The sequence below is a fragment of the Saimiri boliviensis genome, chromosome 12 (assembly GCF_048565385.1).
Source record: "Saimiri boliviensis isolate mSaiBol1 chromosome 12, mSaiBol1.pri, whole genome shotgun sequence".
NCBI lineage: Eukaryota > Metazoa > Chordata > Mammalia > Primates > Cebidae > Saimiri > Saimiri boliviensis.
The window spans coordinates 12,805,382-12,825,510 of NC_133460.1; the positions used below are offsets into that span (position 1 = coordinate 12,805,382).

Below are 20,129 nucleotides of genomic sequence, written 5' to 3' on the forward strand. Positions count from 1 at the left end.
TTGGTTGGCAGTTTTGTAAAACCAGGACTGAATGTCTTCAGTCTGGCACGCACTGCTAGTTGTGATAATTCCCACTGACTTCTCTTGCACTCTATGAAACATTTTACACATTCATATTATTCATCTGCCTAGACGATGAAGGCTTTTTACTTAGCACTGAAGAGTTAGTTGATTAATTTGTTCTTTTTTTCTCATTCATCCATTTATTCAATAATCCTTTTTTTTGAGGGGGGGGCGAAAGGGTGTCCATTCTGTCACCCAGGCTGGAGTGCAGTGGCATGATCATGGCTCACTGCAACCTTGACCTCCTGGGTTCAAGACATTCCCCCACTTCTTGAGTAGCTGGGACTACAGGTGTGCACCATCATGCTCCACTAATTTTTGTATTTTTTTTGTAGAGATGGGGTCTTGCTGTGTTGCCTAGGCTAGTCTCAAATTGCTAGGCTCAAGCAATCCTCCTGCCTCGGCCTCCAAAGGTCCTGAAATTACAGACGTGAGCCACCACACATGGCAATGAATATTTTTTGTTGAATATATGTGTCCCCCATAAGCAGGTGTGACTGCTAAGTGCTAGGGATGGAGTGATGAACAAGACAGACTTACGGAATCTGCAATCTGGCAACTTTTATGTAATTCATAACAGATTAGCAGAGTAGTGAGTGCCAAAAACCCAAATTTAGGGCTTGCCAGTCCAAGCCCAGAATAAAGTGCCTTGTGCCATAAGTTTAGGGTCCACTCTGAGTTTTTTGTTTGTTTGTTTTTTAAGACACAGGGTCTTGCTTTGTTTCCCAGGCTGGAGTGCAATGGCACAATCACAGCTCACTAACTCCTGGCCTCAAGTGATCCTCCCCCCTCAGCCTCCTGACTAGCTGGGACTACAGGTGTGTGCCACCGCACTTGGCTAATTTTGTAAGTTTTTTGTTGAGACAGAGTCTTGTTATGTTGCCTTGAGCTCCAGGCCTCAAGTGATCTTCCCACCTCGGCTTCCCAAAGTACTAGGATTACAGGCATGAAACACCGTGCCTGGCCTAACTCTGCATATTTGGAAAATCTGTTCCCAGCTAGCCAGGTGCAGTCCCACACGCCTGTAATCCCAGCACTCTGGGAGGCCGAGGCAAGCAGATCACTTGAGGTCAGGAGTTCGAGACCAGCCTTGCCACCATGGTGAAACCCCATCTCTACTAAAAATACAAAAATTAGCTGGGTGTGGTGGTGGATGCCTATAATTCCAGTTACTCAGGAGGCCGAGGCAGGAGAATCACTTGAACCTGGGAGGCGGAGGTTGCAGTGAGCCAAGATCGCATACTGCACTCCAGCCTGGGTGACAGAGTGAGACTCTGTCTAAAAAAAAAGCAAAACAAACAAACAAAAATTCTCATTCACCTATGTCAATTCTGATAGAACTAAGGCTAGGAAAATTTGAATTATACATGTGTTTTAAATACCTGGGCAATATTCATAGTTTTCTGATACCTTCTTACTGCCCCTATTCAACCTTTGATTTTCTTTCATGAATTTTCATTCAAAGCTAAGTGTATAAAGTATCCTGGAGTTTAGCCTGTAAAGTGCATCACTGGAGAAAAACCAAAACAATTTCTGTCTTGGGGAAGAGAGTGATAGAACAGAAAAGGAACTCAGAAAGTAGATGGGCCTGGGAGACTGCGGAATGCTTTCCTGGCTTGGGGGCTGCCAGCCAAACCCCTCAGCATCACCCTGGCGGAGCAATCAGTAGATAGGAGACTGGATAGGGACAGCAGGATAGAGACCAAACATCAAGGAATGCCACTGGCTGACTAGAAAATTTCAGGAATTCCTAATAAATAGACAGGAGAGATCATATCCATAAAGAACTAAAGGAAACTGTAGTTCCTAATCTAAACTGCAGATCAAAACATACATGGTGGGCCAGGCATGGTGACCTCAAGCTCACACCTGTAATCCCAGCACTTTGGGAGGCTGAGGCTGGTAGATCACCTGAAGCCAGGAGTTCGAGACCAGCCTGGCCAACATGGTGAAACCCTGCCTCTGCTAAAAATACAAAAATTAGCCAGGTATGGTAGTACACGCTTGTAGTCCCAGCTACTTGGGAAGCTGAGGCAGGAGAATTGCTTGAACCCGGCAAGCAGAGGTTGAGGTGAGGTGAGATCTTGGCACTGCACTCCAGCCTGGGCAACAGAGTAAGACTCCATCTCAAAACAAAGCAAAACAAAAAACCCACATATATGGTGTATCAGTCTGTTTGCACACTGCTATGAAGAAATACCTGAGACTGGGTTATTTATTTATTTTTATTACTGTTAATTTTTTTAGTAGAGATGGGTTTCACCATGTTGTCCAGACTGGTCTCAAACTCCTGACCTCAGGAGATCCACCTGCCTCAGCCTCCTAAAGGGCTGGGATTACAGGCATCAGCCACCGTGCCCAGCCAAGACTGGGTAATTCATAAAGAAAAGAAGTTTAACTGACTCCCAATGTCCTGTGGCTGGGGAGACCGCAGGCAACTTCCAATCATGGCAGAAAGCACCTCCTCACAGGGCGGCAGGAGAGAGAAATGAGTGCCAAATAAAGGGGGAAGCAGGCTGGGCGCGGTGGTTCACAACTATAATCCCAGCACTTTGGGAGACCGAGGAGGGTAGATCGTTTGAGGTCAGGAGTTCAAAACCAGCCTGGCCAACGTGGTGAAACCCCATCTCTACTAAAAATACAAAAAATTAGCTGGGTGTGTAATCCCAGCTACTTGGGAGGCTGTGGCAGAAGACTCGCTTGAACCTGGGAGGCAGAGGTTGTAGTGAGCGGAGATGGATTGCGATTGCCCCACTGTACTCCAGCCTGAGTGTAACAGAGTGAGACCCTGTCAACAAACAGAAAGAAAGAAAAAGAAAGAAGAAAAGAAGGAAGGAAGGAAGGAGGGAAGGAGGGAAGGAGGGAAGGAGGGAAGGAGGGAAGGGAGAAAATAACAGTAGTAATAATAAATGAAACATTTCCAGTGCTAAAGAAAGACACAAGCTTGCAGATGCCCTTGGCTTCAGCCTCCAGTTGAGCCTCTCTGCTGCCCCTTTCTTAGCTGGGGAGGGGCTGTAGTCCTAAAAGCAGCCCCCTAAGGTAGCCTCAGGGTTCTCTCTCACTCATCTTGATGCTGGACTCACCTACACATGCACATGCACACACTGCTCCTTCTATGGAAGTTTTTACAGCCCAGAAATGTTTGCTGAAAAGGCCCACTTAGCATTTTCAGTGGGACAAAGATTTTGAGACCAATGTACTCATATGGATGAAAGGTACACTCTCTCAAAAAACGCTTTGACTCTCTATATAACAGATATTTGCAATATATAAAGCAAAACATAGAATAACAGATATTTGCAATATATAAAGCAAAAACAAATGCAGGGGAAATTGACAAGTTCACAGAAATCAACCAGATCCAACAGACAAAAAGTAAGTAGAAAACTACAGCAGTGGTTTGCTAATGGGCATAAGAAGTTTCCAGGGAAGCTTATTAAAAATGCAGGCTCTTAGCACTTTATGCCTCCTCCAGATCCAATTCTATACCTATGGGTGTGGTGTGAGAATTCACAGCTTTAATAAGCAGCCCAGGTGATTCTAATATACTTTAAGCATCACCAAGTTAAGTATTACAATTAACCGTGTGTGATTTAACAGATACATTGAGAACTTTGTACCAAAAAGAGAATGATTATTTTTTCGAAATATCAAAGAACATTCATAAAAATAATCTGGTAGGCCACAAACAAAAAACCTTAGAAACTTTCAAAACTCCAAAATTAAACCATCTTTATTTTGAGGCCATTTTAAATCATAATGTGGCCAAATTAGAAACTAACACAAAACAACAGCAAAAAACAAAACTAGGTGAACAAAAAACCATTTGCTTAAAATGTTTAGAAAAACTCTCCTAAATACAGAAGAAAGGCTGGGCATGGTGGCTCGAGCCTGTAATCCCAGCACTTTGGGAGGGCAAGGTGGGAGGGGATTGCTTGAAGCCAGGAGCTCAAGACCAGTCTGGGCAACATAGCAAGTCCCTGCCTCCACGAAAAAAGTAAAAGATTAGCCAGGCATGGTGGCGCATGCCTGTAGTCCCAGCTGCTGGTCAGGCTTGACCCCAGAAGATTGAGGCTGCAGTGATCTGTGATCATGCCTTGCACTTCAGTCTGGGCGACAGAGCAGGACCCTGTCTTAAATAAAGAAACAAATATATAGGAGAGAGAGAGAGAGAAGAAAAAAAAAAAAAACAAAAAACCCTAAAGTAATAAGCCAATTAAAAATAAATGGCTGGGCATCGTGGCTCATGCCTGTAATCCCAGCAGTTTAGGAGGCCAAGGTGGGTGGATTACCTGAATCAGGAGTTTGAGACTAGCCTGGCCAAGATGGTGAAACCCCATCTCTACCAAAAAAAAAAAAAAAAATTAGCCAGGAGTGGTGGTACATCCCTGTAATCCCAGCTACTCGGGAGGCTGAGGCACAAGAACCACTTGAACCCAGCAGGCAGAGGTCGCAGTGAGCCAGGTGAGACCCTGTTGCATTGCACTTCAGGCTGGGTGACAGAGTGAGACTTCGTTTCTAAACAAAATGAAAAACAAAAAAGTAAGATCAGGCTGGGCGCGGTGGCTCACGCCTGTAATCCTAACAGTCTGGGAGGAGGAGGCGGGCGGATCACCTGAGGTCGGGAGTTCAAGACCAGACTGACCAATGTGGTGAAACCCTGTCTTTAAAAAATAAATAAAATAAAGATCAAAAGAGACTTCGTTTCTAAACAAACAAACAAACAAACAAATAAATAAATAAATGACAGTGAAAGTATTACATAGTACTACGTGGTAAACTTTGTGGAATAAATGGAAAGCAATATTCAGAGGAAAATTTATAGCCTAAATGTATAGCTTACTTGATTTATTAGAAAACAGTATGAAAATTAAATGGGCTAGGTGCAGTGGCTCACACCTGTTATCCTAGCACTCTGGGATGCCAAGGAGGGTTACTTGAGCCTAGGAGTTTGAGATCACCCTGGGCAACATGGTAAGATCTCATCACTACCTTTAAAAAAAAAAGAGAGAGAGAGAGAAAGAAAAGAAAAAATAAATAAAACATTTAACTTAAGTCAGGTTAGAGTGGTGGAGATCAGGGAGAACTATGTGATCAATTAAACCAAAAAGTTTAAGAGAGGAATTAAGATAAAAGCAGAAATAAGCTGAAATGAAAATAACAAATCAGTAAACGAATGAATGGATGACTAAATAAATAAAGTATACTTGCTCAATAAAAGTAATAGCTGAAGATGGTTTGGCTGGGTAGATATAGACAGCTTTTTATATTATACTCAATTTACTCCTGAATCGTTTGAATCTTTTTAAATGAGAATGCACCCACATATTAGATGTTAGAAAAAACGATACAAAATAATGTAAAAATGGTTTCACATCATACCTCAGAAATTCTAAGTAGGCTATAAATGTAAGATATTAAAGCTATTTATTCTAATATTGATTCAGAAGTTATTCTTTATTTTCATTAAGGCTGAAAAATAGGCTTCATTAAGTTCAATTCATCCGGTGCCTTCATTTGCAGGAACACCCTACTGAGGGACGGGCTCACCACATCTCTTACCTCTGAACCTGCAATTCATGGGCATTCAGTGCTTGTTCAGCATCATTTCGCATCATTCATGCTCATCGCCAAATTATTCCTGCTCTGCTGGCCCTGTGCTGTCTGACCCACCTGCCCAGGGCCCTTCCTAATGCTATAAACCAGTTGTCTTTTGGTCTGAGCTGTCCAGCTGATCATCCCGGGGGCCTTTGATGTTTCTGAGTAACAGAAGGGCTAGGTCAAGAGTCATTGTCAAGGAGAAAGACCTTTTCCTCCTGTCTTACCAGGAACGGACAAAGCTTTCATTATCTACATCAGAAGTTGCAAGCTGGTAGTATAAAGGCCTCATCTGGCCAGCAGGTATCTTGTTTGGTCCACAGGAAATTGTGAATTAGGCTGGGCATGGTGGCTTATGCCTGTAATCCCAACACTCAGGGAAGCCTACACGGGAGGATTGCTTGAGCTCAGGAGTTCAAGACCAGCCTGGGCAACATCGTGAGACCGCATTTCTACAATGGGGTCCCAGGCATAGTGGCTTGTGCCTGTAATCTCAACAACCTAGGAGGCTGAGGCAGTAGGGCAGCTTGAGCTCAGGAGGTTGAGGCTGCAGTGAACTAAAATTACGCCACTGTACTCCAGCCTGGGTGACAGGACAAGACCCTGCCTGAAAAACAAACAAACAAAGAAACTGTAAATTAGTTGCCAACATAAAAAAAAAAAATTTGGAGAAATCAAACATAAAGAAACCTAGGCTGTGCACAGTGGCTCATGTCTGTAATCCCAGCATGGGCAGATCACCTGAGGTCAGGAGTTCTAGACCACCCTGGCCAACATGGTGAAACGCTGTCTCTACTAAAAATACAAACATTAGCTGGGCATGGTGACGGGCACCTGTAATTCCAGCTACTTAGGAGGTTGAGGCAGGAGAGTCACTTGGACCCGGGAAGTGGAAGCTGCAGTGAGCCGAGACCATGCCATTGTACTCCAGCCTGGGCAACAAGAGTGAAACTCTGTCTCCAAAAAAAAAAAAGAGAGAGAGAGAGAGAGAAAGAAAGAGAAAGAGAAAAAGAAAGAGAGAAAGAGAGAAAAGGAGAGAGAGAAAAAAAGAAGGAAGGAAAGAAGAAAGAAAGAAAAAGAAAGAAAGAGAGAAAGAAACTCAGATAGATATCTGGCTTCTCTTAAAGATAGATATCTGGAAAGCCTGGCGCCACTAGGCCCATATTTCTACAGGATGACACTCCACCGTGATTGCCTGCAACCGTCCTCACCATTCCCTGCATGCCCCGGATGACCTACCTGCCTCTTCATGTGATTTAAAATATTCTCTTACATTAAAAGCATGTGCTAGAAATCCCAATATTTCAAGATTCAAACTACATATCTCACACTGACTCTTCTACCACAAGCAATGCAAAAATTGTCAGACTATGTGTCCTGATTCACAGTTTGGAAAACATTGTCACTGGAATCATAACTCAGTGACGTGATGACTGAAGTCCCTTGTGTGGGCTGGCTAGGGTGCCTAATCAACAGCTATACCACTCACTCCTTGATTCAATCATTCAATCCACTTGCTCAACCAAGATTTCTTCGCAAACTGACTCTATGCCAGGCACTTTTCTAGGGACCAGAGACACCGCAGGTAATGTGATAGAGCACATGACTGCTGTCATGAAGCTTAGATCTGGGATGGGGGAAGGTGTTTGAGGCCCTAATACCAAACTTGCGAAAGACCTGTAGCAATAGCTGAATGTAGTGGTGTGTGCCTATAGTCCCAGCTACTGGGGGGATGGCTTGAGGCCAGGAGTTTGAAGTTGTAATGCACTAGGATCACGCCTGTGAATAGCCACTGCATTCGAGCCTGGGCAATAAAGCAAGACTCCATCTCTAAAAAAAAAAAAAAAAAAAAAAAAAAAAAGCACTGATATGAGCCAGAGCTCCATAAACTATTATGTATCCTGTACTCCCATCCATGGATTTGTTGCTGTGTTTTGTTTTTGTTTTTTTGAGATGGAGTCTCGCTTTGTCACCTAGGCTGAAGTGCAGTGGCACCATCTTAGCTCAGTGCAACCTCCACTTTCCAGGTTCAAGCAATTCTCCTGCCTCAGCCTCCTGAGTAGCTGGGATTACAGGCATACGCCACCATGCCCGACTAATTTTTGTATTTTTAGTAGACACAGGGCTTCACCGTGTAGGCCAGGCTGGTCTCGAACTCCTGGCCTCAAGTGATCTGCCTGCCTTGGCTTCCCAAAGTGCTAGGATTATAGGCGTGAGCCACTGCTGGCCAATCCATGGATTTTGTAATATGGGAACAGGATTTTCTTATAAACTCCACCTAGGATTTACAATCTCAGAGCTGGCAGGCGCAAGAGATATTTAATTCACCCTTTCTTGTTAAAGAAGGAAATGGAGATTTCAGAGGAATGTGACTTAACCAAGGCCCCACAAAGAGTTTATGGAAAAACCCAAGCCACCTTCCCAGGCTCGCGGAATCTGTCACTTGGTCTTCGTCCCTAAAACAAGACTCGCAAACTCTGACACCTTCAGGAGGTGTGATGTAATATAAACTATCAAATAAACCACAGTGTTGCACAATAGAGAGTGGGAACCAGGCCAGACTCGGCGCGCACGCTCAGAAGAAAAGTTTTCTAAGTCAAAGTCAAACAGCAGCAATGCTAACCGTGGCGCGCCACCAAGCTGGCCAGCAGCACACGTCTGTGAGCTGGAGCTGGCCCTTCTAGTCACGAATCTGAGCCCTCGATTTGGCCACACTCCCTCCCATTCCTCAGTGTATTTCTATCCTTATCCTGCATTTTAGCATATTTTTTCAAGTCATACCTAATCAGAAAGCCTCTCCTACGTGCCTCTATTTTCTCTGCATTGTTTTTTCTCAAGTTTGAGCCACATTTTGAAATGTAACCAAAGTGAGAAAAACTAAATTGGATGGGTACATATTTATTTTCATAATATAGTACTGTCTTGATATAAAAACAATACAAAATTAATTTTCTATTTATCTAAAATTCACTTTGTGTGTGTGTGTGTGTATAGACAGGGTCTTGTTCTATTCCCCAGGCTGGAGTGTAGTGGTGAGATAATGGCTTAGTGCAGCCTCAAACTCCTGGGCTCATGCAATCCTCCCACCTCAGCCTCCCAAGCAGATGGGACTAGAGTGGCACATTAGCATGCCCGGCTAATTGTAATTTTTAATTCTAATTTTTTATAGAGAAGAGGTCTGACTATATTGCCTAGGTTAGTCTGCAACTCGTGGCCTCAAGTGATCCTCCTCTGTCTTGGCCTCCCAAGCATCAGGATTACAGGCATAAGCCACTGAGCCCAGCCAAATGTACCCCTTTACATAGTTAAAAACCTAAATATTCTGTTATGTAAATATTTTGAAAATATATGAAGACTCCCTTGTCTTCTTAAAAGAGTATGCTGAACAGAATTCAGTCTTTTCTTGATATTAGTGGTTAATATTCTAGATACAAATTGATCTACAGGCCAGGCGTGGTGGCTCACACCTGTAATCGCAGCAGTTTGGGAGGCCACGGCAGGTGGATCACCTGAGGTTAGGAGTTCGACATCAGTCTGGCCAGCATGATGAAACCCTGTCTCTGCTAAAAATACAAAAAGATAATTAGTCAGGCGTGCTGGCACATGCTTGTAATCCCAGCTACTCAGAAGGCTGAGGCACAAGAATCCCTTGAACCTGGGAAGCGGAGGTTGCAGAGCTGAGATCATGCCACTGCACTCCAGCCTGGACAACAGAGAGAGAGACTCTGAAAAAACAAAAAATCAATAATAAAAACCAAGTGATGTATGGTATAGGAGATAGATACTTTTAGGAGCTATTCTGCTTCTGTATCTTTCATGTTATTTTTTTAAGTGACATCCTCTCCCCACCAGGTTTCCTAAAGTGCAGAATACGGTTTTAAAGAGAAGGGCAGACCCAACCTTCCATCCTGTACCTTTCTGACCTTGAGGACATCCTGTATTTTTGTTGCTGTTTCACTGGTTGGTCATCTTAACTTTGTACGATGTAGAGAGCTTTTAATTTTGATTTTTTTTAAATGTCCCTCTATTGCAATCCTCAAATCTAAGCCATAAAGTCCTAAGTATCTTAAAAGATGCTCCTTCCATTGGAGGTGAGCTCAGGCCTCTGGTTTGGAATCACTGGGAGTTCTTTAGTTAAAAATGCGCTACCTCCTATATACAAATTCTATTAGCTGAAAAGTTCAGACCTAAATATGCATTTTAAACAAATAGCCTAAGCGATTCTTGGACATAGCCAACTTTGAGAACTGCGGTTGTATCTTTTCCTTGCAACTACGGTTCTCAAACATTGCGACAAATTATAGTCACATAAGGACCTCAACGAAGGGAACAATGGCTGAATCCAAACTCAGAATCAGAACCTCTGAGTGGTAAGACTTGGGTATTGGTGCTTTCATTTACTTTTTTCTCTTTATGTTGAGCTAGTTAAAAATTCCCCATGCCATTTGTAAAGAACAATAGAGAGAGCGAGCCCATGTACCCTTCACCCAGCTACCTTAGTGGTGATACCCACCTTAACTATACCGTAACATCACAATCGGAAAACTGCATTGATAGAATCCTACTACGCTGTTTTTTCTTTTTACTTTTTTGTTTTAAACTAGTTATCCTTTTTTACTTTTTTCTATTTCTTCTTCTTTTTTTTGTTTTTTTTGTTTTTGGCCCAGGCTGGTGTGAGGTGGCACCATCTGGGCTCACTGCAACCTCCACCTCCCGGGTTCAAGTGATTCTCCTGCCTCAGCCTCCCAAGTAGCTGGCATTACAGGTGCCCACCATCATGCCCAGCTAATTTTTGGATTTTTAGTAGAGACGGGGTTTTGCTGTGTTGGCCAGGCTGGTCTCAAACTCCTGACCTTGGTGATCCACCCACTTCAACCTTCCAAAGTGCTGGGATTACAGGCATGAGCCACTGCGCCCAGTCATTTCTATTTCTTCTTTTGGTGATGCTTAGCTCTAATGAAGCAGCTCCTCTCTTCTTTAATGTGCTAGCTTTTTCTATTTTGAAAACATGTAAAACCTACAGAAAACTTATCATGCTAGTATAACGAACACCCAAATATCCGTCACATATATTCACCAGTTGTTAACATTTTGCCACATTTCTCTCTCCCTGCCCACTTTCTCTTTCTCAATATGTACACACATATTCTTCATCCTGACCCATTTACGCACAGCCTTTCATGCCTGTACACTTTATCGTGTGTCTCCAGAGAATAAGGACATTCTCTCACATGGCCACAATGTAATTATCAAACTCAGATAATTTTCTTTTCTTGAGACAGACTTTCGCTTTTGTTGCCCAGGCTGGAGTGCAATGGTACAATCTTGGCTCACCGCAACCTCTGCCTCCTGGGTTCAAGAGATTCTCCTGCCTCAGCCTCCCAAGTAGCTGGGATTACAGGCATGCATCACAATGCCCGGCTAATTTTTTTGTGTGTTCAGTAGAGACAGGGTTTCTCCATGTTGGTCAGGCTGGTCTCGAACTCCTGACCTCCCTAACTGCTGGGATTACATTTCAGGTGTGAGCCACTGTGCTTGGCCAGATAACTTAACATCAATACAGTATTATCTAATATAATAGAGTTCATTTCAAATTTTGTTCATTTTTCAACTTTCCTCAGATGTATCAGTTCCTCTCCCTCACACCCCAAGTTCTCATCACACTGCAGTACTGTATTATTTCTATACTCTCCCTTAATCTGAAACAGTACCCTTTGTCTCTCATGCTACTGACTGCTTTTTTTTTTGAGACAGGGTCTCGCTCTGTCGCCCAGGCTGGAGTGCAGTGGCATGATCATAGCTCACCGCAGACTCCACCTCCCGGGCTCAAGTGATCCTCCCACCTCAGCCTCCCAAGTAGCTGGGACTGCAGGTATGTGCCACCATACCAGGTAATTTTTTGTAGATATGGAGCCTCCCTATGTTGCCCAGGCTGGTCTGGGACTCCTGGCTTCAAGCATGCCTCCCACCTCGGCCTCCCAAAGTGCTGGGATGATAGGTATCAGCTACTGCACCTGGCTGCCACTGACATTTTTGAAGACTCCAGGCCAGTTGTTTTGTAGACTGTCCCCCTCAATTTGGGTTTGTCTGGCTGTTTCCTCATTGGAATTCACTTTTGAAAAACATTTTTCATCCCCATTTTCAGTTATGGATTCACTGAGGAGATATTTGGCTAAGGAGAGGTTCTATCGTTGTTTAAAACATTATGAAGCATAATTGATGGATGATCACCTCTGAACACCTTGCTCCCAGGCAGAACATCAATAATATTCACAATAGACTGTGGCACACTCTGAAGAAAACCAGGTGAGTGCAATTCCCCACCTGCGACAGTGAATTCTAAGGAACAAGGAGTCATGAGCCTGGGCTTCCAGCAGGGGTTTCCCTGAGGCTGGGGCGAGCAACATTATTTCTTTATTCCTCAGTTTCCTCAAACCATAACATAAGTTCTAGGGAATGAAAATCCCTAGAACTTAACTCACAGGGTAGTGCCTGGTACTCAGTAAGTGCTCATTTAATGTGAGCTCTTATTATCATTTAAAAATAACTCCTTCATTAAGTCAAATCTGTCGTGTATTGTGTTACATCTTCTGGCCAAGCACAGCGGCTCACACCTGTAATCCCACACTTTGGGAGGTAGAGGCAGGAGGATCACTTGAGGCCAGGAGTTTGAGACCAGCCTTGGCAATAAAGCAAGACCTTGTATCTCAAAAAAAAAAAAATTTTTTTTTTTAAAATTGGCCAGGCTCGATGGCTCATGCCTGTAATCCCAGCATTTTGGGAGGCAAAGGCGGGTGAATCACGAGGTTAGGAGTTTGAGACCCACCTGGCCAACATAGTGAAACCTCATCTCTACTAAAAATACAAAAAATTAGCCGGGCATGGTGGCATATGCCTGTAATCCCAGCTACTCGGGAGGCTGAGGTAGGAGAATCACTTGAACCTGGGAGGAAGAGGTTGAAGTGAGCAGAGATCGCACCACTGCACACCAGCTTGGGTGAAAATGCAAGACTCTGTCTCAAAAAAAAAAAAAATTAAAAAATCAGCTTGGCATGGTGGCATGTACCTGTAACCCAGCTACTTGTGAGTCTGAGGTGAGAGGATCACTTGAGCCCAGGAGTTCAAAGCTGCAGTGAGCCATGATTGTACCACTGCATGGAAGACACAGCAATACTCCATCTCTTTAAAAAAAAAAAGATATATATATATATATATATTACAGCTCACTGCAACCTTGAATTCCTGTACTGAAGTGATCCTCTGATCTCAGCTTCTCAAGTAGCTGGGACTGCTGGTATATCTCACCACACCCAGCAATTTTTTTAAAAATTTGAGTTGAGACAAGCTCTTGCTATGTTGCCAGGTTGGTCTCTAACTCCTGGGCTCAAGGCATCCTCCTGCCTCAGTCTCCCAGAGCGCTGGGATTACAGGCATGAGCCACCACACCGGCCCTGTGGTTTTCCTAGACTCTCATGGAGTCCATCTTACGGCACAGCTGCTTGGCTATGGAAAAGATCCCCAGCTCTTCAGCGTTAGGATGCTGAAAACTGATCTTACCATTATGTCCTGAATAGTTAAGAGAATCCTTTCTTTGTCTGCACTGCTTAGAGGGTGCGAATGTCCACAGGCATTGAGAAAGGAGGAGTTAAAACCACAGGGCTTGGTATCCTAGGGACAGGCACAGAGAACTGCGCATGGTAAAAGCAACTTCCTTTCCCCGAATACATGCCGGGGCCTTGCTCTTCTGTTGATCTCCCTGTCTCCCATCTCTCTCCTCACTAAATCACCCTTGCTCCTGAAGTGGATCTGACAGCTCTCATCTCTGCTATATCAACACCATTGCTGGCACACAGCCAGTCAATGGACCAGAATCCACACTCAGGCTGCCAAATCCCAAAACAGGGCTCTGAGCCACGGAGCTGTATGGCGGTTGAGTAAGTACCAGTGTAGAGAGACGGCTATGGTATGTTGTTAGGTTTTTTAAACAATGGGAGGCTGGGTGCAGTGGCTTACGCCTGTAATCCTCATACTTTGGGAGGCTGAGGGGGGTGGATCACCTGAGGTCAGGAGTTCGAGACCAGCCTGGCCAACACGGCAAAATCCCATCTCTACTAAAAATACAGAAATTAGTCGGACATGGTAGCATGTGTCTGTAGTCCCAGCTACATGGGGAGCTGAGGCAGGAGAATCACTTGAACCCAGGATGCGGAGGTTGCAGTGAGCCGAGATCTCACCATTGCACTCCAACCTGGGTGACAGAACGAGACTCTGTCTCAAAAATAAATAAATAAATAAATAAAGGGGCTGGGCATGGTGGCTTAGCCATGTAATACCTGGAACTTTGGGAGGCCAAGGTGGGAGGATTGCTTGAGTCTAAGAGTTCAAGACCAGCCAGGGCAATATATTGGAATATGAGACCCCACCTCTACCAAAAAAGCCCCAATAATTAGCTGGATGTGGTGGTGAGTGCCTGTTGTCTCAGCTATTCGGGAGGCTGAGGCAGATTAATCGCTTTAGCCCAGGAAGCAGAGGCTGCAGGGAGCTGTGATTGTGCTACTGCACTCCAGCCTGGGCGACAAAGCAAGACTCTGTCTCAAAAAATAAATAAATAAATAAATAAATAAATAAATAAATAAATAAATAAAATGTGGGATAATCAAATAGCATGAACAGTATAATCCTATTTATGTTAAAATAACCATTAAAAATGTTAAAAAGGCACCTACTCAGAGGTCGTTTATGTGGTAACCCCAAGCATTGGAACTGCCTTAAGTTTCATCACTGGAATGAAGGAAGGAAGATGGAAGGGATTTGATGTGGAGCTGGGCTGGGGGCGGGGTTGAGGTCGGCTGGCCAAGGATGGTGCCCTTTAGCTGCTTATAAATGTCAATAATAACAGTGACTTTAAGACACTGAACTGTTATTGTGGGAAAATACCCAACTCACCCCATGCTACCGTCCACCCAACGGAGAGAATGCTCAGAAGGCATTCCAGAAGGCATCAGGGTTGCCCAGTCTTCCTGCTACCTGTCATGTTCGCAGGGACTTCAGAGGTAACTCAACTTGGGAGATACCACTCACTGGGTATGAGGCAGGTCTGGGATATTCTGGATCAATGATGGCTTCTTGGATATAATGAAACATGCCATTTTTAGTCCAGATGCTCATCTACCCATCTACTCACAGTAATTATCTCTGGGGCAGTGGGATGATGAAAGGACTTTTGTTTTCTTTATACCATTTGATTTTTTTCTTTTTTTTTAAGAGACAGGGTCTTGCTCTGTCACCCAGGCCAGAGTTCAGTGGCATAATCATGACTCACAGTAGTCTTGTCATTTGAATTTTTTTGTATCAATCATGTATTATCAGGAAAATAAATATCACAATTTTTTTCAATGTACACTTTGTTTCATTCCTGATACATCAATGGAGACAATATCTTTTTTTTTTTTTCAAGTTGGAGTCTAGCTCTGTCGCCTAGGCTAGAGTGCAGTGGCTTGATCTTGACTCACTGCAACTTCTGCCTCCTGGGTTCAAGCAATTCTCCTGTCTCAGCCTCCCAAGTAGCTGAGATTACAAGTGTGTGCCACCATGCCCGGCTAATTTTTTTATTTTTAGTAGAGATGGGGTTTTACCATGTTGGTCAAGCTGGTCTCGAATCCCTGACATCAAGTGATCCACCTACTTCCCAAAGTGCTGCCATTACAGGTGTGAACCACTGCACCCAGCCAGAGACAATACCACTTAAACAGTGAACATATCGTTCACTGCATCATACAAACATTTCCCCAGGAAAGCCAAACATGACTAAGACTCGGCACTTTGGTGGAACTCTCTGGAAAGAGGTGTCTTCTTTTCACCAGAGATGTAAAACAGCTCAAACCCCATGATGGCTTCCCCTTAAATTTAAGAGAATCCCGTATCTTTACTACTGCCCTCAAGCCCCCTGCAGTCTGACCTGTGGCTGCTTCTCTGACCTCACCTCTACTTAAGTGTTACCTCATCAAAGGGAAGCCCCTGCGCCCTCCATATAAAATAGCGGCCCCTAACCATCTTTCTCTGTCCCCTTCCTGTTTTATTTTTCGTATCAGCCCTGTCATCTCCTGACACATGATACACTTATCTTCTGCCTTATCCTTGGTGTCTGGAATGGCACCTGGGATGGTGGCACCCTGGAACACACACACCTAAGTAAAGGGACAGCTGTTCCTCAGCTCTAGTCACTGTTGGTGTATAAGAACGTGGACCCCATGCCTGGGCAAGGTGGCTTACACCTGTAATCCCAGCACTTTGGGAGGGCGAGGCGGGAAAATCACCTGAGGTCAGGAGTTCGAGACCAGCCTGGCCAACATGGCAAAACCCCATCTCTACTAAAAATACAAAAATTAGCTGGGTGTGGTGGTACACACCTGTAGTTCCAGCTACTTGGGAAGCTGAGGCAGGAGAGTCAGTTGAACCAGGGAGGTGGCAGAGGTTACAGTGAGCTGAGATCACACCACTGCACTCAAGCAAGAGTGAAAGAGTGAGACTCGCTCAAAAACAAAATGTGGACCCTCAAACCTATCAAATTTTCCAAGAAACCCCAAATTCAGATTTTTACATAGACTCTCCTCCTGATTCTTAAATGTCAGCTAGTGGGTCAGGCGTGGTGGCTCACACCTGTAATCCTAGCACTTGGAGAGGCTGAGGTGGACGGATCACAAGGTCAGGAGATCAAGATCATCCTGGCCAACAGGGTGAAACCCCATCTCTACTAAAAACATAAAAATTAGCCAGGCATGGTGGTGGGCACATGTAGTCCCAGCTACTCAGGAGGCTGAGACAGGAGGATCACTTGAACCTGGAAGGTGAAGGTTGCAGTGAGCCGAGATCACGCTACTGCACTCCACCCTGGGTAACTCAGCGAGATTCTGTCTCAAATGAATGAATGAATGAATGAATGAATGAATGAATGAATGAATATGCCAGTTAGTAATTCACATCTTTTAAAAGCAATGTACAAGTCAATGGGGTGGAGGCCAACAGAACATCTCTGCAGCAAGCCGGTCTGTGAACTCAGAGAAGCCACGAAATTGAAGTTCACGGAGGATGTGATTGAAGACGAGAGGCTGGTGTGCTTCAACATTGAAGGTCAGATGAAAAGTACATATGCGGACATGCATTTCCTTTTGCTCCATTTCAGGCTGCGCTGGCAAACAGTGTGAGGTGGCTGAGTACATTTAGCCACGTGCCTTTTTTTTTCTTTCTCCGTTCAGATTGAATCTCTTAAGGCTTCTGCCTTTGCTGAAAACTGACGTTGCTATTTTACTCTTTCACTTTGCAGGAAAATAACTTCAAGGGGAAACTGACTGTGAAGCCTTATGGAGTGCCCCCTCAAGATGGGGGGAAAAAGGGAAAAAGAGAAATATAATCAAGCACTCAGAGTGGAGAAAATTAAGTGCTGGCGGAGCAGCAGCCGTGCCTATGCGGAGCTCGTGCACAAAAGAATGCCGATGGGACTTGGTGCTGCTGCCTCGTGTTGCAAGGAGCTTGGAGGTCGCGAAGGAAGGGCTGTATGTTAATTTCATGAGAGGTGCCCGATGCTTATCAAAGGCAAACTACCATGGCCTCTTGCTTGAAGGGCACACACACATCTGGGGCTGGGACTATAATAGACTGCAGGGGACTGAAAACCAGCCTCCCAATTAAGAGAAATGGATGGCTGTTTTGCACAGACTGATCCTGAGCAGGGGGTGCCGTTTGGTGCAAAGGCGAATGGCCTGTGTGTTGTTTGGGAGCTGAGTTTTAAAGGCAATAAAGTCCACAATTTTGCCTACTGTTTAACTCCACTTTAATGGACTGGGCAGAGAAACAAAGTCGTTATGTCGTTCCATAGAAAAGGACATTTATGTTCTGTTTTAGGGAAACAAAAATTTCCAACTTATTCTCCAGGTTTTTTTTTGCAGCCAGGATGTAAAACAAAGTGATCCTTGATCTTCACCTGTCTTTCCTTGATCAGCAAATAAGGAAGTACAAGCATGTGACCAAAATCAGAGGGCCATTTCCCGGACCGCATTCCCATCTCCTGTCAGAGTCCTTCTCATTTCACAAAAGCGACACGCAGAAGCACGACTCTGCCTTTGTGGTGACACCACTGAATCTGCAGGTAAACAAACGCTGCCCTGGCAAACGGGGCAGGGTCTGGCCTAGCAACTGGTCTTTGACCTACCACCTCTTGGTAATTTTGCTTCTATATGACTATGGAGATGATCTACTCATTCTACTTATAAAAATAATGCCCTTGGAGTAAACCCCAACCAACCACTCCTACCTCCGTCCTGGCCCAGGCCTGTTCTGCCCCAGTACACATAACCTTCCTTCGTTCTATATCCACCTTGTTCACACTGGGCCTGCATCCTGCTCCTTAAACAAGCCTGGCCTCATGCCACTGCACTTCCTGCTTCCTCTGTCTGGAATGCCTTTCTCATTGTTCCTTGTGAAGACACCCCTTTTTTTTTTTAGACACAGTGCCTCTCTGTCACCCAGGTTGGAGTGTAACGGTGTAATCTCAGCTCACTGCAACCTCTGCCTCCCCGGTTCAAGCAATTCTCCTGCTTCAGCCTCCTGAGTAGCTGGGATTTTTTTTGAATTATAAGTAGAGATGGGGTTTCTGCATGTTGGCCAGGCTGGTCTTGAACTCCTTACCTCAGATGATCCGCTCACCTCGGCCTCCCAAACTGCTGAGATTACAGGTGTGAGCTACAGTGCCTGGCCCCAAGCCACTCCCAATCCATCAGGTTTCAGCTGAAATGTCATGCTGGAAAGAGACCTTCCTTCTCTCTATCCTGGCTAACACTGCCTTCTTTCCCACACCATCTTACTGTCCCATCTTTCTCCTCTGCTTTCTTTAGAGAACGCATTGATGCCTAAAATGATCTCATTGGTTATTTGCTTTCTTCTTCATTGTCTGTCTCCCCTTTGGAATATAAATTGCTTAAGAACAGGCACCTCTCTGGATGTGGCCCATGCCTGTAATCCCAGCTACTCAGGAAGCTGGGGGGGTGAGAGGATGGCTTGAGCCCAGGAGTTCAAGGCTGTAGTGAGCTATGATTGTGCCAATGCACTCCAGCCTAGGTGTCTTTCAAAATAATAATTAAAAAATGGCCAAGTGCATTGGCTCATGTGTATAATCCCAGCACTTTGGGGTTGGATCACGAGGTCAGGAATTCAAGACCAGCCTGGCCAATATGATGAAACACTGTCTCTATTAAAAATATAAACATTAGCAGGGCGCGGTGGTGTGTGTCTATCGTACCAGCTCCTTGAGAGGCTGTGGTAGGAGAATCACTTAAACCCAGGAGGCGAAGCTTGCAGTGAGCTGAGATTGCACCACTGCACTCCAGCCTGGGTAATAAAAGGAGACTCCATCTCAAAATAATAATAATAATAATAATAATAATAATAATAATAATAATAAATTAAAAAGTATAAGCACCTCTTCAATTTTGTTCATTTCTGAATCTCTGGTACCTAGGACAGAACCTGATGCTCAGTGAGAGATGTTTAACAAATGCTTTTGGAAGGAAGGACTGGGATATACTTTTACAGTCCAAAGGATTTCAGGAATGAAACGGAAATGAGGAAGGGGAGTAAAATGTCCTGTTGTCAACCTTGTAAGCTGCAAAACTGACATGGACGCCAAGCTAAAGCTGTATAGGCCTCTAGGTTTTTAAACACATGGCTCCTGCTGCCCTGGGAGTGGTATTCAAAACACTTACCAGGCCATGTCAGGACATGTGGATGGGCTGAGTATCAGCTCTTCCTCCCTGCCCTCACCAACTTGCCCCTCAAACCCCTACCCAGCTTTTAGGACCCAGGAGAAATGTCACTCCCTCTGGGAAACCTTCTGGGATCCTCTCCCTCCTCTGTCCTCGCCATGCTCTGCCCCAACCTCTCTGCATTATCTCACTGTACAGGGACTGTGGGCTGGTGACCCTTAGAGGTCAGACCCTGGCCTCGCCGACCCCTGGACACTGGGTGCCTCTGAATGATGACCTCCCAGCCCAAGGTCTGCTCAGCAAAGTGTGTGAAATGAACGCAACAGTGACGGTGCACAGCGGCCAGTGAAGGACAGAATAAATAACTGTCAGAAAGTGCCCCTAGGGGCCGCTGCAGCACTGAGCCTCGCTGTCCTTCAGGTGCCCCGAGCTCAAAGCCAAGGCCATCCCTACCTGTGGACGATCCTCAGAAGTGTCGTGTGCCTGGACAGTCACATCCCCACACAGCTCAAAGTCTTCAGAATAGTCCACTGGAGGTTCAATGTGGAGCCGCGGGCCAGCTTCTGTTCTGATCTGCACAGATTTCTGTACAAAAAATTCAGAGCATTTCAGAAAGGGTGGAATGAGGTCTTTATTCCTCTGCAGGGCAGGGACTCGTGCTAGAGAGGTGCGGCGGGGATCTACAGGCTAAGATACCATGGGTGGTGTGCC

The 20,129-nt window shown here is 44.8% G+C and overlaps 1 protein-coding gene across 9 annotated transcripts in view; it reads right to left on the reverse strand.

The window, feature by feature from the left end:
* The window catches only part of KATNIP (katanin interacting protein), a 226,564-nt gene that overhangs the window by 104,473 nt on the left and 101,962 nt on the right, over nucleotides 1-20,129 (reverse strand). For all 9 annotated transcript variants that reach the window (XM_074381905.1, XM_074381899.1, XM_074381900.1 and 6 more), the window contains one exon: nucleotides 19,872-20,003. In XM_074381905.1, the coding sequence (XP_074238006.1) occupies nucleotides 19,872-20,003 (132 nt within the window). The remainder of the gene's footprint in view (nucleotides 1-19,871; nucleotides 20,004-20,129) is intronic.